The sequence below is a fragment of the Pleurodeles waltl genome, chromosome 11, assembly GCF_031143425.1.
Source record: "Pleurodeles waltl isolate 20211129_DDA chromosome 11, aPleWal1.hap1.20221129, whole genome shotgun sequence".
In the NCBI taxonomy this organism is placed as follows: domain Eukaryota; kingdom Metazoa; phylum Chordata; class Amphibia; order Caudata; family Salamandridae; genus Pleurodeles; species Pleurodeles waltl.
In genome coordinates this window covers 418108341-418126359 of record NC_090450.1, presented here as the reverse complement: position 1 = coordinate 418126359, position 18019 = coordinate 418108341, and the positions used below count along the sequence as shown (strand labels likewise).

Here is an 18019-nt window from a genome sequence, read left to right as displayed (position 1 = left end):
AGTTCTGTTTGAGTTGACAAGTTACCAGACATAAAAGAAACTTGACTGTGTCTTGGGGTGAAAGTGCAGATGGTAAAGCTCACTGGAAACTTGGTCGTTTTTTTGTGCGTGAGCAGAGAAATCGCAGAGCTTTCTTTGTGCACATGCGTATGACTGCCCTAATTGGAAGTTCCGTGATGGTTGTGTGTGAGTGACAAGATGTGGCCCAAGTGGAGTGCTTGGCTTTGGGTTGTTTGTGAGCCCACAGGTGGATTTATGTGGGGGAATTACTTGGGATCTGTCTGAACAAACAAAAAGCTGAGCTTCTTGGGTGCTTGACTGTAGAGTCTAAGAGACTGGACAAATGGCAGAGTACAGTAGAAGCTCAGTTCTTTGTTTTTTATGAGTCGACAGATGGCTGAGTTTATTTGGAAATTATGACAGATATGTGGGCTCAGAGAAAGTTCATTTCTTTGCAAGTGGATAAATGAGTATGCATGTATTTTGACCAGTAGTGAGTACTTTCTTCTAATCAATTTCATCTCCTTTCATCCTCAGGAGTCGAACAAAAAATAGAATGTGGTATGGAGTTCTGGGAACGAAAGAGCTACTCCACCGCACATACAGAAATCTGGAGCAGAAAGTCCTTCTGGAGGTACACTTGCTTAATTGTTCCTTGACCTATTAATTCTTGCTTTCTGAAATGTTCCTATGAAGTATTTAGAAGTTATCTGTGATCTTGGATTTCTACAAAGGGTCACAGATGTGAGGTTCTGGAATATGCCAAATGGGCAGCTCTGTGTGTAAGTGCGGTCGAGCATTACCTCCACATGCACTCCCTTCGTTTTTAATCTTGGCCTGGACCATCCTCTGGATTATTAAAATATGATGGTGATGGTTTAGAGCCAATTTTAAGTTTCACTTTTTTTCCCCTCTCCTTTTCACACTTTTAGCTTGTGTCTACTATGGGCATATTCAATATGAGGAGTACATCCTCTGGCTAAGAGCCACCTCCTTCTTTGAAAGGGGTGGCCCGTCAGACATTGCAGTGCCGGTCTGATGAGGAGCTCGCCCAGTGGTGAAGCTTGACATCCTATTGGATGTGTGAAGGCTGTTCTGCTCCTGACTATTCTCGCCTTCTTGTCGAGTAGTTGTGTCCCTTTGGAATAGTGTACTTTATTAGTTATTACTGCCCATGCCAATGCCAATGACCTTTCCATGTTCTTCCACTTAGAAAATGAAGACTCTCTTGGGAAAGGTTAGTCTCATCCACTTTCGTTTTGGGGGTGGGGAGGGGGGGTGTTTAGGAAAATGCCACTGTTGGCATGGTCTAAACCCCAGCACCAGTGTTCTTTTCCTAAAACTGTACCTTTGCCTCCACAATTGACACAGCCCTGGCACACAGTTAAGTCTCTTGTAAAAGGTACCCCTGGTACCAAGGGCCCTCTGGCCAGGGAAGGTCCCTAAGGGCTGCAGCATGTACCATGCCACCCTCTGGTACCCCTCACTCAGTGCATGCACACTGCTTTGCAGCTTGTGTGTGCTGCTGGGGAGAAAAGACAAAGTCGACATGGCAATCCCCTCAGAGTGCCATGCCCACAAAACACTTCCTGTGGCATAGGTAAGTCACCCCTCTAGCAGGCCTTAGCGCCCTAAGGCAGGATGCACTATACCACGGGTGAGGGCATAGCTGCATGAGCACTATGCCCCTACAGTGTCTAAGTCAATTCTTAGACATTGTAAGTGCAGGGTAGCCATAAAGAGTATATGATCTGGGAGTTTGTCATTATGAACCCCACACCACCATGTTGGCTACACTGAATACTGGGAAGTTTGGTATCAAACGTCTCAGCACAATAAATCCACTCTGATGCCAGTGTGGGATTTATTGAGAAATGCACACAGAGGGCCTCTTATAGATGCCTCTTGTATGTTATCCCAACTACTAGTGCAAGGCTGACCGGGCTGTGCCAGCCTGCCATTTCCAGATGAGTTTCTGACCACATGGGGTGAGTGCCTTTGTGCACTCTGTGGTGAGAAACAAAGCCTTTCCTGGATGGAGGTGCTACACACCTCCCCCCTGCAGGAACTGTCACACCTGTTGGTAAGCCTCAAAGGGTCAAGTCTGGTGTTACAATGCCCCAGGGCACTCCAGCTAGTGGAGATGCCCGCACCCCAGACGAGATCCCCACTTTCGGCGAAAAGTTCAGAGGGATGATGAGAAAAACAAGGAGAAGCACCCCTAAGGTGACCAGAACTGAAGTGACCCCCTCCTTGAGAGATCCTCCATCTTGCTTTGGAGGATTAGGACTAATAGGGATGTTCCTCCCTCCCCAGAAGGAATGGACACAAGGAGGGTGTAGCCACCCTCAGGGACAATAGCCATTGGCTACCGCCCTCTAACCCTAACACACCCCTAAATGTAGTATTTAGAGGCGACCCTGAACCCAACTCTTCAGATTCCTGACGACCTCACAAGAAGCGGAAGGACTGCTGAGCTGAAACCCCCGCAGAGAAGAGAAGGAGACGACAACTGACTTGGCCCCAGCCCTACCGGCCTGTGTTCTGCTTCAAAGGCCCTGGACCAGCGACCCCTGAAAAGCTTCCAGAGGACTGCCTGCAACAGCGAGTACCAGGAACTCCTGTGGGCAGCGTCTCTTCCCAGCCAGAAGAAAAGACATCCATCTTTAAGGGGACTCCCACCTCAATCCAGAAGCGTGAGTCCCCACTGCTCTGTACCCGATGCCCCTGGCCCGTGTCCAGAGAAACCCACTATCCAGAGAGGACCCCCAGGTGACTCAGACGATGTGTCCACCCTGGGCTGACCTCTCTGCACCCCCATGACGATGCCTGCAGAGGGAATCCCAAGGACCCCCCTGACTGCGACTGCCTAGGACGAAGATATCCGACGCCTGGAGAAGCACTGCATCCGCAGCCCCCAGGCCTGTGAGAAACCGACCACCAATGCAGCAATGATCAGCAGGCGGCCCTCACCCTTGCCCAGTCGGTGGCTTGTCCGAGAGGCCCCCGCTGTGCCCTGCCTGCAGCGCCTAAGTGACCCCGGGTCCCTCCATAGAGTTCTAGTGAGAACCCAACGCCCTCTTGGCACACTGCAACCCGGCCGCCCTGTGCAGCTGAGGGTGTGGTTTTTGTGCCTTGGGGCCCCCCTAGTACTCCTCCAATCCCACCAGGTCTTCCCTCCGACAACGCAGGTACTTACCTGCTAGCAGAGTGGAACCGGAGTGCCCCCTGTCTCCATAGGCGCCCATGTTATTTTGGCTCCCGTTTCACTTCTGTACCTGACCGACCCTGTGTTGCTGGTGCTGGGTGTTTGGGGCTGCCTTGAACCCCCAACGGGTGGGCTACCTATGCCCCACAGACTGAACCCGTAAGTGTGGTACTTACCTCTGAAACAGTACTTTACTTACGTCTCCCAGGAACTATTAAAAATTGCATTCTCCACTTTTAAAATAGCTTTTTTTGCCATTTTATAGAAAACTGTGTACAATATTGATTCTATTCAAAGTCCTGAGTATTGCTATGCAAAGTACCTGTCATCTGATGTACGTACTGAATGAATCTTGTGGTTCTAAGAATAAAATAACAAAATATTTTTCTGTATAAAAACCTATTGGCCTGGAGTCAATTCATTGAGTTTGTGTTTTCACTTACTGCTTGTGGGTGTACAACAAATGTTTAACACTACCCTCTGATAAGCCAAACTGTTCGACCACACTAACACAAATAGAGCGTTAGTAATATCTTTTATTGCCTCTGTCAAGCCTCTTGTGGAGCCCCTTTACTCTGTAAACACATATCTCATTTTGATATAGTATATACAGAGCCATCTTCCTACATTGGTGGATCATCGGTGGGGTCTAAGACTTTGCAATTGCTGGACTACTCAGCCAATACCTGATCACACAACTAAATTCCAAAATTGTCATTAGAAAATAGATTTTTGAATTTTGACTATTTTTCAAAATTTTTGAAAAAGTCCTGCTAGGGTATTGTGTAAGTCCCTGTTAGCATCCTTTTTTCAAGTTGAAAAGTTTTGTAAAAGTTAGGATTTAAGAACTAAAAAAAGTTTTTAGTTTCTTAAAAAGTAAACCCAACATTTAGTGACATAATCAGTAACTCAGAGGATAGGGTGATGGAACTCAACCTCACCCATTACCTGCATCTAGAGATGACAGAGTAAGGTCCCTCTATAAACTAAGAAAAATTAAAACTGGGTCCAACCCTACCAAAGTCAAGCTCCAGGAGCTTTTGGCAGAGTACACTAGGGACCACCCTACTAAAGGGGAAGACCTTCACTGGGATTGGGAAGAAGTTGGCGATCAGGAGGTAGAACTCCTCCCCTCCTACCCTAACTAGGGAGACCAGGGTTCCAAGACCCCTGTCTCCATAAATGAGACTCAAAGATTCTGGTTCTTTCACAGGGGAGTCCAGTCCCTCTAGGAAAATTGAGGACAGCCTCAATGAGGAGGACATCCTTTTAACAAGGATGGCCAAAAGATTAGCTTTGGAGAAAAAGCTCCTAGCTATAGAAAGGGAGAGAGCAGAAATGGGTTTAGCACCCATAAATGGTGGCAGCAATATAAATAGGGTCAGAGAGAATACTGATATCCTAAAAATCCCCAAAGGGATTATCTCAAAATATGAAGAAGGTGATGATATCACTAAATGGTTCACAGCTTTTGAGAGGGCTTGTGCAACCAAAAAACTAAACAGGTCTCACTGGGGAGCACTCCTTTGGGAAATATTTACTGGTAAGTGCAGGGATAGACTCCTCACACTCTCTGGTAAGGATGCAGAATCCTTTGATCTCATGAAGGCTACCCTGATTGAGGGCTTTGGATTGTCAACTGAGGATTACAGAATTAGGTTCAGGGGGCTCTCAAAACGTTGAGCCAGCCCTGTGTTGTTTTAGTTGACTACTCAGTCAAAACACTAGATGGTTGGATAACTGGCAGTGGAGTGCATGACTATGATGGAGTGTATGATTTATTTATGAAAGAATATCTGTTAAGTAACTGCTTAAATGACAAGTTGCATCAGCATCTGGTAGACCTAGGTCCAATTTCTTCCCAAGAATTGGGAAAGAAGGCAGACCACTGGGTCAAGACAAGGGTGACCAAGACTTACACAGGGGGTGACAAAAAGAAGGGGGTCACAAAGCCTCCCCAGGGGAAGGGTGGTGAGACATCCAAGGACAAAACTAAAGAGTCTTCTCAAGGGCCCCAAAAACCTACTCAGGAGGGTGGGTCCGAGCCTCTTCACAGTCCACAAAGGGGTATATGCGTAAAAACCTTGATCCCAAGAAGGGCTGGTGTCACACCTGTAGACACCATGGACACCAAACTGGAGACAAGGCCTGTCCCGAGAAAAGTCCCACAACTTCTACTCCAGTTAGCACTGGAATAGCCAGTCTCCAAGTGGGATCAAGAGTGTGCCCAGAGGAAATCAAGGTTCACACTGAAGCTACTTTAGTCTCTGAGTGTGGGGCGGATATAACCACACTAGCTGCCTGGCCACCTAACATGCAAAAATACAGGCAGCAGCTCTTGATAAATGGGACAAAGGTAGAAGCCCTGAGGGATACACGTGCCAGGGTCACCATGGTGACAGACAAACTGGCTCCCCAGGACAGTATTTTGCAGGAAAAACATATCCTCTCACCAATGCTGACAATGAGACTAAGGTCCATCCCATGGCAATGATGACTTTAGAATGGGGAGGGGGTATTGGACTGAAACAGGTAGTGGTCTCTTCTGCAATCCCAGTAGAATGTTTGCTAGGGGATGATTTGGAGTCCTCACCATGGGCTGAGGTAGAACTCAAAACCCATGCAGCCATGCTTGGGTATCTCTGAACTGGTTTGTGTAAAAACAAGAGCAGGGCACAGGGTGAAAAAGAAGCGTTGGAGCCTTGAATAATGGCCCAACCTTCCAAGAGAAAAGGTAAGAGGACTGGGGGACCAGTCTCTGTACAGAAAAAGAAACAGGACCTCTCTTCTCAGGAAGATGTCCTATCCCCTGAGGGAACTGAGCCCATGGAGCTGGAGCCTTATCTGGTAGAGCTCTTGGGCCCAGGGGGACCCTGAAAGGGACAGCATGCCAGGGACAAAAGACTTGTCCCACTCTTGAAGGCCTGAGACAGTAAGCTGCTGAATAGGAGAAAGGAGATTTCAGTGGCTCCCACAGTGTCTGTTGGGAGGATGGACTCTTTTACACTGAGGAAAGATACCCCAAACCTGGTGCTACTAGGAGAGTGGTAGTACCTCAGGCGTTTAGAGAGTTTTTCCTCACTTTGGCCCATGACATCCCCCTAGCTGAGCATTTGGGACAGACCAAGACATGGGACAGATTAGTAAACCATTTCTATTGGACCAATATGTCCCAGAAAGTAAGGGATTTTTCTAGCTCCTGTGTCACCTGCCGATCAAGTGGCAAGACAGGTGGCCATCCAAAGGCCCCCCTCATTCCACTTCCAGTGGTGGGGTCCTCTTTGAAAGGGTTGGTGTGGACATTGTGGGTCCACTGGAACCTCCCACAGCCTCAGGGAACCAGTACATACTGGTAGTAGTGGATCATGTTACCAGATACTCTGAAGCAGTTCCCCTTAGCTGAACTACTGCCCCTGCAGAAGCCAAGGCCCTCATTGGTATCTTTACCAGAATGGATTTCCCTAAGGAGGTGGTTTCTGGCAGAGGTACTAACTTCATATCAGCTTACCTCAAACACATGTAGAATGAGTGTGGGGTGACTTATAAGTTCACCACATCTTATCATCCACAAACCAATGGCCTTGTTGAAAGATTTACAAGACATTGAAGGGCACGATTATGGGGCTCCCTGAAAAACTCAAAGGGAGATGGGATGTCCTCCTGCCATGCCTGCTTTTCGCCTATAGAGAAGTGCCACAGAAAGGAGTAGGGTTTTCCCCCCTTTGAGCTCCTGTTTGGCCTTCCTGTAAGGGGACCACTAGCCCTTGTAAAAGAGGGCTGTGAAAAACCTCTCTATGAGCCTGAACAAGATGTGGTGGACTATGTGATTGGCCTCTGCTCAAGGATGGCTGAGTACTTGGAAAAGGTATCCAAAAACCTTGAGGGCAGCCAACAACTCCAGAAGTTGTGGTATGAGTAAAATGCTGCTACAGTTGAATTCCAACCAGGGCAGACAGTCTGGGTTCTGGAACCTGTGGCTCCCAGGGCACTTCAGGACAGATGGAGTGGCCCTTACCCAGCGTTTGAGAAAAAGAGTCAGGTCACTTACTTGGTGGACCTGGGCAATAGCTGGACACCCAAGCAGGGGGATCCATGATAACCGCCTTAAGCTCTATAATGATTGGGCAGATATAACCATGTTGATGGTCACTGATGAGGACCATGAAGCATAGAGGGAACCTCTCCCTGACCTCCTCTGAACTGACCCTAAGGATGGGACAGTAGATGGATGGTGTGGTCTATTCAGATACCCTCTCTGCCCAACAGCAACCTGACTGTAGGCAATTCCTACAACAGTATGCTGAGCTCTTTTCTTTGACCCCTGGTCAGACACATCTGTGTACCCATGATGTGGACACAGGAGACCGTTTACCTGTCAAAAACAAAATATTCAGACAGTCTGACCAAGTCAAAGAAAGCATCAAAGTGGAAGTCCACAAGATGCTGCAGTTAGGGGGTAATAGAGCACCCTGACAGTCTCTGGGCTAGCCCAGTGGTCTTGGTCCCCAAACCTAATACCTATGATGGAAGGAGAGAAATGAGCTTTTGTGTGGACTACAGAGGACTCAGTTCTGTCACCAAGACAGATGCTCACCCCATACCCAGAGCAGATGAGCTGATTTACAAGTTAGGTTCAGTCAATTTTCTGAATATCTTTGACTTAACTGCAGGGTACTGGCAAATTAGGATGGCACCTGAAGCAAAAGAGAAAACAGCATTTTCAATACCCGATGGGAATTATCAGTTTACTGTTATGCCCTTTGGCTTAAAGAATGCCCCTGCCACCTTCCAAAGATTGGTGAATCAAGTCCTTGCTGGCTTGGAGTCCTTTTTGTGCAGCATATCTAGATGATATTGCTGTCTTTAGCTCCAACTGGCAGGATCCCCTGGTCCACCTGAAGAAGGTTTTGCAGACCGTGCAAGCATCAGTCCTCTCTATCAACGCATCCAAATGTCAGATAGGGCAGGGAACAATTGTATATTTGGGCCACCTTGTAGGTGGAGGCCAAGTGCAGCTATTACAACCCAAGATCCAGACAATTCTGGACTGGGATGCTGCAAAACCCCAGACTCAAGTCAAGGCATTCCTTGGCTTGGCTGGTTACTGTAGGATGTTTGTGAAGGGATATGGATCTATAGTGACTCCCCTCACAGAACTCACTTCCAAAAAGATGCCCAAGAAGGTTAACTGGACCTTGTACGGTCAAAAAGCCTTTGACACCCGAGAGAAGCTATGTGCTCAGCACCAGTTCTGAAAGCTCCATATTATTCCAAGCAATTCATTGTGCAGACAGATGCCTCTGAACATGGGATAGGAGCAGTCCTATCCCAAACCAATGATGATGGCCTTGACCACAGACCTCTCAGGTGGCTCATGCAAATGAAAGGAGACAACCCTAAACTGTTAAGGTGGGCCATATCCCTACAGGGAATGGACTTTGTAGTGGAACACAGACCTGGGACTGCCCATGCCAATGCAGATGGCCTTTCCAGGTTCTTCCAGTCAGAAAATGAAGACTCTTTTGGGAAAGGTTAGTCTCATCCTCTTTCGTTTGGGCGGGGGGGGGTTGTGTAGGACAATGCCACTGTTGGCATTGTTACCCCCTAACCTTTTGCCTTTTGTTGATACTAGTTATGATTGAAAGTGTGCTAGGACCCTGCTAGCCAGGCCCCAGCACCAGTGTTCTTCCCCTAAAACTGTAACTTTGTCTCCACAATTGTCACAGCCCTGGCACATAGATAAGTCCCTTGTAAATGCTACCCCTGGTACCAAGGGCCCTGTGGCCAGGGAAGGTCTCTAAGGGCTGCAACATGTATTATGGTACCCTGGAAAAACCCTCACTCAGCACATGAACACTGCCTCACAGCTTGTGTGTGCTGGTGGGGAGAAAAGACAAAGTTGACATGGCACGCCCCTTAGAGTGCCATGCCCACAACCCACTGCCTGTGGCATAGGTAAGTCACCCCTCTAGCAGGCCTTACAGCCCTAAGGCATGGTGCACTATACCACAGGTGAGGGCATAGCTGCATGAGCACTGTGCCCCTACAGTGTCTAAGCCAATTCTTAGACATTGTAAGTGCAGGGTAGCCATAAAGAGTATATGGTCTGGGAGTTTGTCAAACATGAACTCCACAGTTCTATAATGGCTTCACTGAATACCAGAAGTTTGGTATCAAACTTCTCAGCACAATAAATTCACACTGATGCTAGTGTGAAATTTATTGAGAAATGCACCCAGAGACCATCTTAGAGATGCCCCCTGCATGCCAGCCCAACTGCAAGTCTGACAGTTCTGTGCCAGCCTGCCACTTCCAGACACGTTTCTGGACACATACTGTGAGTTCCTTTGTGCACTCTGTGACCAGGAACAATGCCTGCTGGGTGGAGGTGCTTCACACCTCCCCTTGCAGGAACTATAACACTTGGCGGTGAGCCTCAAAGGCTCAAGCCTGGTGTTACAACGGCCCAGGGCACTCCAGCTAGTGGAGATGCCCGCCCCCGGACACAGCCCCCACTTTTGGCGGCAAGTCTGGAGAAGATAATGAGAAAAACAAGGAGTCACCCTCCAGCCAGGCCAGCCACTAAGGTGTCCTGAGCTGAGGTGACCCCTTCCTTAGAAAATCATCCATCTTGGTTTGGAGGATTTCCCCCAATAGGATTAGGGATGTGTCCCCCTCCCAAAAGGGAGGAGGCACAAGGAGGGTGTAGCCACCCTCAAGGATAGTAGCCATTGGCTACTGCTCTCCAGCCCTAAACACCCCCCTAAATGTAGTATTTAGGGGTGACCCTTAAACCAGGAAGACAAATTCCTGATGACCTAAGAAGAAGGACTGCTGACCTGAAAACCCCACAGAGAAGACAGAGACGACAACTGCTTTGGCCCCAGCCCTACCGGCCTGTCTCCAGATTCAAAGAACCTGCAACAGCGATGCATCCAGCAACACCAGCGACCTCTGCCGACTCAGAGCACTGCCCTGCAACCCAAAGGACCAAGAAACTCCTGTGGACAGCGGCTGTGTCCAAACATCAAAGAAGAAATCTTTAAAGGGACTCCCACCTCACTCCTGAAGCGTTAAGTCCCCAACACTCTGCACCTGACGCCCCCGGCTTGTGTCCAGAGAAACCAACACTGCAGCGAGGACCCCCAGGCGACTCCCAGAATGTGGCCACCCTGAGACCACCTCCCTGCACACCCACAATGAAGCCTGCAGAGAGAATCCAGAGGCTTCCACTGACCGCGACTGCCCGGTAACAAAGAACCCGACGCCTGAAAGAAGCACTGCACCCGCAGCCCCCAGAGGAACCAACTACCGGTGCAGGAGTGACCAGCAGGCAGCCCTCATCTTTGCCCAGTTGGTGGCGGGCCCGGGAAGCCCCCCAGTGTCCAGCCTGCATCACCAGTGTGACCTTCGGGTTCCTCCATTGAAACCAATACAAAACCCAATGCCTACTTTGCACACTGCCGCCCCCTGTGCCACTGAGGGTGTATTTTGTGTGCCTGTTTGGGACCACCCCAGGGCTCTACAAAAAAAATCCTGGCCTGCTCCCTGAGGACGCAGGTACTTACCTGTTAGCAGACTGGAAACGGAGCACCCCTAGTCTCCATAGGTACCTGTGTTATTTGGGCCCCTCTTTGACCTCTGTACCCTCTGTTGCTGGTGCTGGGTGTTTGGGGTTAACATGAACCCCCAACGGTAAGCTGCCTATGCCCCAGATACTGAACTTGTAAGTGCTTTACTTACCTGCTAAACTAACTTGTACTTACCTCCCCAGGAACTGTTGAATTTTGCATTGTCCACTTTTAAAATAGCTTATTGCCATTTTCTGCTAAACTGTCAAAGTTCTATACTTACCTATGCCAAGCACCTTACAATTTATGTATTTATTTGAATTCTGAATCTTGTGGTTCTAAAATAAATTAAGATAAGAGTATTTTTCTATATAAAAACCTATTGGCCTGGAGTTAAGTCTTTGAGTGTGTGTGTTCTCATTTATTGCCTGTGTGTGTGAACAACAAATTCTTAACACTACCCTCTGAAACGCCTACTGCTCGACCACACTACCACAAAATAGAGCATTAGTATTATCTATTATTGCCACTATCAACCTCTAAGGTGAATCCTTGGACTCTGCACGCTATCTCTCACTTTGAGATAGTATATACAGAGCCAACTTCCTATGGGTATGAATTCGGGGAACGGTTGGAGGGGTCCCTGGACCCTTATGAATACCCTGGATGACCCTAATTTGGACTGGGCACAGGAGTTGGGCAAGGCCAGTGACCTGGGCACTTCTCCAGACGCTGGCATGCTGTCTCCTCCTACTGTGGCTACGGCAGAGGGAGCGACTTATTCTGTAGTGGTCAGTAGGGCGTCTGAGGCCCTCGGCTTTAAGCTGCCTACTGTTCAAGTCAGGTCAAATCTCCTGATGGAGGTGCTTCAGCCAGGGGCCTTCACATCTGAGCCTCTTCTGCCATTCAATGAGGCCCTCACCAATGTCCGACTGGGTACCTTGTCCAGGCCCAACACGGGTTCCTGTGAACTGGACTATCGCACAACGCCATCAGCCCACCCCGAATACCCTAAATTCCTGTCCCAACACCCCATGCCTGAGAGCCATGTCATCCAGGCATCCTCTTCTTCGGGCGCATTACCTTCCCCACCCCTGAATAAGGAATCAAAAAGGATGGAACAATTTGGGAAGAAGATGTTTTCTTCCTCCAGGCTTGCGCTAAGGTGGGTGAACACCGCATGCCTTTTGGGCCACTGTACCCACTCTCTGTGGGATACGGTTGCCCAAGTTCTGCCGCAAATATCAGAGGAGGCCCGTGCTATAGTCTCCCAAGCAGTCACTGGTGGGAGAGATGCAGCAAAATTCACGATCAGATGTGGGCTGGACATGACCGACTCTCTAGGTAGATAGGTTGAGTCAACGGTGGCCATAGGTTCCACTCCTGGATGCATACATCTTGTTTTTCGGGGGATGTCCAACAGACTTTTATGGACATGCCCATTGATGGCTGCCGTCTCTTCAGAGACAAGGCGGACTTAGCTTTAGAGAGGTTCAAGGACTCCTGGGCTATGGATTGGTCCCTCTGCCTTTCCTCTGGCCCCTGCCCCCAACAATCTGCCGTTCGCTGCCACGGAAGTGGCTCCGTGTCACGTCCCTATCCCAGCCACCGTGCCACCCATTGCTGTTCAGCTGCTGCGTAGCTGGGGACGCCGAATCCCGCGTGGGACAGGGAACCAGAGGGCTGCCCAGTCCACCCCTGCCCCCGCTGCAGCCTCCCAACCCTCCTAGTCTGTCTCCTCACTCCGGACCAGTTGGCGGCAGGATTCGCCATCACCTTCCTCACTGGGAATCCATCACTATGGAGAGGTGGGTTTTGCAGATTGTTCGAAGGGGCTACTCCCTCCCCTTTAAATCTGCCCCAGTCAGCCATATTACGGAGGATCAGTTGGCACTTCTCCACCAGGAGGTTGCGGCTCTCCTGGCCAAGGGAGCCATAGAAAAGGTCCCTGCACCAGAAGTAGGTTGTGGTTGTTATTCCTTCTACTTTCTGGTGCCCAGAAAAGAGAAGGACTTACATCCTACCCTAGACCTTCGGGACCTCAATGTCTTCCTCAAGAAGGAGAAACTCAAAATGCTCACCCTGGCACACTGGCTCAGATCCTGTCTGCCTTGGACCCACGAGACTGGATGGTAGCGTTGGACTGCAGGACACTTATTTCAACATTCCCATCCTGCCTGCCCACAGACGTTACCTACGATTCGTGGTAAGTCACAAGCACTTTCAATTTACCATGCTCCCCTTCGGCCTTACCAGCGCCCCTCGGGTGTTCACAAAAGTGATGGCCGCTCATCTGCGCAGGTTGGGGGTTTCAGTCTTCCCCTACCTCGAAGACTGGCTGTTGAAGGCGGACTCGTCCCAGAAAGTCATCTCCCACCTTCAGACTAAGGTGAACCTCCTGCACACACTGGGGTTCACTATAAACGTGCCGAAGTTACACCTGACTCCCTCTTAGATGCTCCCTTTCATCGGAGTTGTTCTGGACACAGTACTGTTTCGGGCTTATCCTCCTGAAAAGCGAGTCCAATCTATTCAGGCCTTGATTCCGATCTTTTAGCCTCTGTCTTGGGTTTCGGTGAGACTGACTCTAAAGCTGTTGGGCCTCATGGCCTTCTGCATCCTGCTAGTGACACATGCCAGATGGCATATGCGGGCCCTGCAGTGGCACTTGAAGTTCCAGTGGGCGCAGCAACAGGGAAATCTCTCCGACATGGTCCATATCCCGGAGGGAACTGTGAAAGACCTGCAGTGGGAGATCTTGAATCCGCATTGGGTTAACAGCTGATATCTCTCCCTTGCCCAAATAGATCTATCCATAGTGACAGATGCATCACTTCTGGGATGGGGTGGCCACATGGGAGAGGCAGAGATCAGAGGCCACTGGTCTCTGGCGGAGTCTGGGCCCCATATCAATCTTGTGGATCTCTGGACGATCAAACTTGCGTTAAAAGCTTTTCTTCCCTCTCTCAAAGGGAAAGTAGTGCGAGTGTTCACGTATAACGCTATTGCCATGTGGTACTGCAACAAACAGGGCGTAATAGGGTCCTGGACCCTTTGTCAGGAGCACTGCGCCTCTGGACATGGCTGGAATATCAGGACATTAACCTGGTGGTTCAACATCTGGCAGGCTCTCTAAACGCCAGAGCTGACAAACTCAGCCTTGATGCATAGCCAATTATGAATGCTGTTTCCATCCGGAGTGGCACAAGGTCTCTTTCAGCAGTGGGGAAAGCCTTGGTTAGATGTGTTCGCCTCGATAGAGAATACGCTATGTCATTTGTTTTGCGCATTGGAGTATCCAAGGCTCTGAGACGCTTTTTGTCTCGAGTGGAACTCCGGCTTCCTCTCCGCCTTTCTGCCTATATCACTTCTGCCCAGAGTTCTCAAGAAGATCAGGAACGACCGGGTCTAAGTTAACTTGGTGGCTCCGTACTGGCACGGAGAGTATGGTATCCCGAGCTATCAAGCATGGCCATGGATCCTCCACTTAGACTGCATCTTTGGAAGGATCTTCTGTCGCAGCAGCAGGGGACAGTTCTCCACCCAAAAGTGTCCAATTTCCACCTTCCTGTGTGGAGATTGAGCGGCGGCAGTTGGCTGCTTTTGACCTTCTACCCGAAGTCTGTGAATTTGTCTTGGCAGCCAGGCATCCCTCCACCAAAACGGTATATGCCTGTCATTGGTATACATTTGTGCATAGATGTACCAACAAATCTGTTGACCCCCTCTCTGCACCTCTTTCTGAGGTTCTTTCTTTAGCCCAACAGGGCTCTGCTTTGGGCACCTTAAATTGTATATATTGGCTATTTCGGCCTTTCGTAGGTTACCTGATCAGCCTTCACTCTCTAAGTCTCCTGTTGTGAATCAATTCCTTAAATGTCTCACCCATTTGTTTCCTCCCACTCCATTTATCATGCCTCAGTGGGACCTCAATCTTGTCCTTACTTTCTTAATGTGTACTCCATTCGAACCGATGCACAATTGTCCATTACGGCTACTTACTTTCAAGACTGTTTTTCTTGTTGCCATCACTTCTGCTCGTAGAGTGAGTGAGCTTCAAGCTCTTTCTTCAAAGCCCCCATACTTGTGTGTGACCCTGAGAAAGTGGTGTTGCACACTAAGTCTTCCTTCCTTCCCAAGGTTGTTATGCTTTTTCATGTAGGCCAGTCCATCAAATTGCCTACTTTTTATGCACTCCTACATCCTTCTCATGAGGAGGAGAGACTCCACTGTCTAGACCCAAAAAGAGCGTTGGCGTTCTATCTAAATCATACTAAAGATTTCTGGGTGGATGATCAACTCTTTGTTGAATCTGTGGGTGCGAAGAAAGGGAAGACGGTGCAAAAACATCTCTCAATGGGTACTTCTTTGCATGAAGATGTGCTACACTCTGGCCAAGAAGCAACCCCCTGAGGGCTTGAACGCTCATTCCACCAGAGCAACTGTTGCTTTCACTGCATTAACATATGGAGTTCCTGTCCTGGATATCTGCTAGGCAGCTACGTGGGCATCCTTGCACACGTTTGCTCAACATTACTGCCTGGACAGTGAGGTCCGTCGGGACGACTACTTTGGTCGTTCAGTCCTGCAGGACTTACTACCATGATGTTGGTTCGCAGCCCACCTCCGAGAATGGCATTGCTTGGGTATCTATTCTAAGGTAAGAAACCTGCAACTAGAAGTCCCTATTAGATGTACAAGTTACTTACCTTCGGTAACAATATATCTGGTAGACACATATTTTAGTTGCAGATTCCTTACCAGCCCACCCATCCTCCCCACTTGTTAACTGATTTCTAGGGACAGGGTTTCCCCATTCAGGGCCTTAGCTCTGGCGCACCAATGTGAGTGTTCTTCGCAGCTCTGCACATTGGTGTGGAAAGTCATGAAAAGAAACTGTCGTCACTGCACTGAGACGGCGTATATGTACTTCTCCCGTTATCATCACAGCGACTACGATGCCAACTATGCCTGCAGAGTTGACCGACACGCAAGGGTATTGCTCGAAGAAAAAAATTCTGGATCCAGTCTGATACCTGGGGAAAAATTCTAAGGTAAGGAATCTGCAACAAGAATATGTCTCTACCAGACATATCGTTACTGAAGGTAAGTAACTTGTACTTTGTTTATTTTTGTCCTTCTCCTTCTGGAAGGGGTACATTTGCATTTTGTTTTTGAAGTTGTATTTAAAATGTTTAAAAATGTGCCTTCTTTCGTGCACGTTGTTGAATAACTAAGGTGTATGCTGTTTCCTCTGGCAGCAGATTATTAGAAGTTTTGCTTGTGTTGTTTGGTGAACTTTCATCCCTGCTGTGCTTTGCATCTGTGTGTTAAGTCACTCACTTTGGTTAGGCCCACGTTTGTTTTAAGCGGACGCATTTTTGGTTGGTGTTGGTAAAGCTTGGATACCTTGTGTAGTATCCGTTTCAATACTGCTTACTGTAAAAAGTGTGAGGTCCACTCCCCTATTCGCTGCTGACATAAAACATCAGTGGTCAGGCACTGGCAAGTCCACTTTGAGTGCTCTCATGTAACAAATGTGCTTTGACTTCAACAGAAGTTGGGTAGACGTTTGATCATTTTGGTCACTGTCCATGTCTGTGACATTTCTTAAATAACCTAACGTTATGGTGAATGAACATGGTGCTGCGAGCAGATGTTCTGTCCTTCATATACCCTTGTAGTCTGCAATTTTCTGGTCTGTTTGAATGGTTTTAATAAGCTGACATTGTAGCCCCTGCCCTTCTCTCTCCTGAAGCAGTTAAGGGATATGCTTTATATTCCCTCCCAGGACTCTATATGCACATTGGTGGTATTTTGGGGATGCACAGCTGTTTTTCTATTGCCTCCGCCTCAAGAGGCTGAGAGTAATCTGACACTGCAGTGAAGGTTGTGGTGGGAACAGGGACAATATGCTGTGCCAGAAAAAGGGCTGGAAGGCTTTAAATCTGTATTGTGCTTCACACAGTACTTCATCCCATATTACGTCAACAAGCAGCAATGATTAAGTGAAAAGGGTATAACTCTCACGTTTTCGTGGCCTATACCTCAATAGCTTATCCAGTTAAGGTTTTATGCTTCCATTCTTGAATTTGTTGTCCCATAATGTAGTCGGTTATAAAAGTGGGACTAAAAGTTCCAGAATGCAAAGCAAAAATCTTCACCTGGATGAGTTACTCATGCATGAACCTGGCATGGTTTCGAGCTCTGTGTAGAGAGGGAAACAGACAAGGGCAAAGTGAGAACAATATGTAGAAGTGAGACCGAATGAGAGATTGGGGAAATATGTGTGAGCTGAGCTTGCTAACTACCACATTTCCAGTGGTTGCTGTAAACCAAACTCTCACAGATCTGATGAAGAGCATACCAAACACCTCTACTGTCACGGATCGCCTTAGGTGAATGCCACAAAATAAACCATGAAGCAAGCACAGCCCTTAAAGTGCATAGCATCAATCTTTCATATGCATTTTGCTATACCCTGGACAAGAATCGGTCAAATTAGGTCATTTTTTGGGGCTTTGATTACAGCACTGTTGCATTTATGATGACTGAATCTGCGTGGGAGTATGTTAACAGTTTCTCTCCAGGGTGCGATTTCACTCATGAATCACAAAAGTACTGAAAGCAGAAAGAATGTATGTCAAACCAGTCTATCTCCAGAGAACTGTCAAATGATGTTATGATGCCTAAACTGCTGCCAGAGACAAGAGGCTTAAAAAGTGTAAAGCAAAAAACTCTTAACAACTCATTCCAACATTTTATGTTAATGCTTTTGTTGGTTATTGTTATTCAACATTTCTATAGTGCATAATTTACCAGTGAGAAGCTTTTGCAAGTGCCTTGTCCTCCTCCATTGCTACAGATTCCCATTTGTTTTTTTAGTATGGTTTCTGAGAATTGTTCACCGTGAAATAAGAGGCATGTGGGCAGAATGTTCCGGACACCTCTTGCCAAAACAGAGACACTTGCTTCTGTACAAAGTGGCAACAGGGCTTGCATTGTGTTTTATTGATTATGCTGTAAAAATATTTTGTTCCTTTCTGATTTCATTTATTCTTTTTGAGACAGACACTCTACAAATTTGTGAAGCACAACATTCTAGTTAAAATGTTTGTTTCGTTACATATGCCACACATCTTGTAAAAGATTTTTGGTTCCTCCTGTTTTGCCAGGCTCTTTTTAGAGTCCTACTTCCTTTTTCATCACACAAAAATCCCTGGCCTAGAAGCACGACCTT

At 48.0% G+C, this 18019-nt stretch overlaps 1 protein-coding gene across 4 annotated transcripts in view; it reads left to right on the top strand.

Moving 5' to 3' along the window:
- DGKD (diacylglycerol kinase delta) overlaps positions 1–18019 on the top strand; it is a 1336482-nt gene that overhangs the window by 764912 nt on the left and 553551 nt on the right. For all 4 annotated transcript variants that reach the window (XM_069213762.1, XM_069213763.1, XM_069213760.1 and 1 more), the window contains one exon: positions 538–634. In XM_069213762.1, coding sequence (XP_069069863.1) covers positions 538–634 — 97 coding nt within the window. The remainder of the gene's footprint in view (positions 1–537; positions 635–18019) is intronic.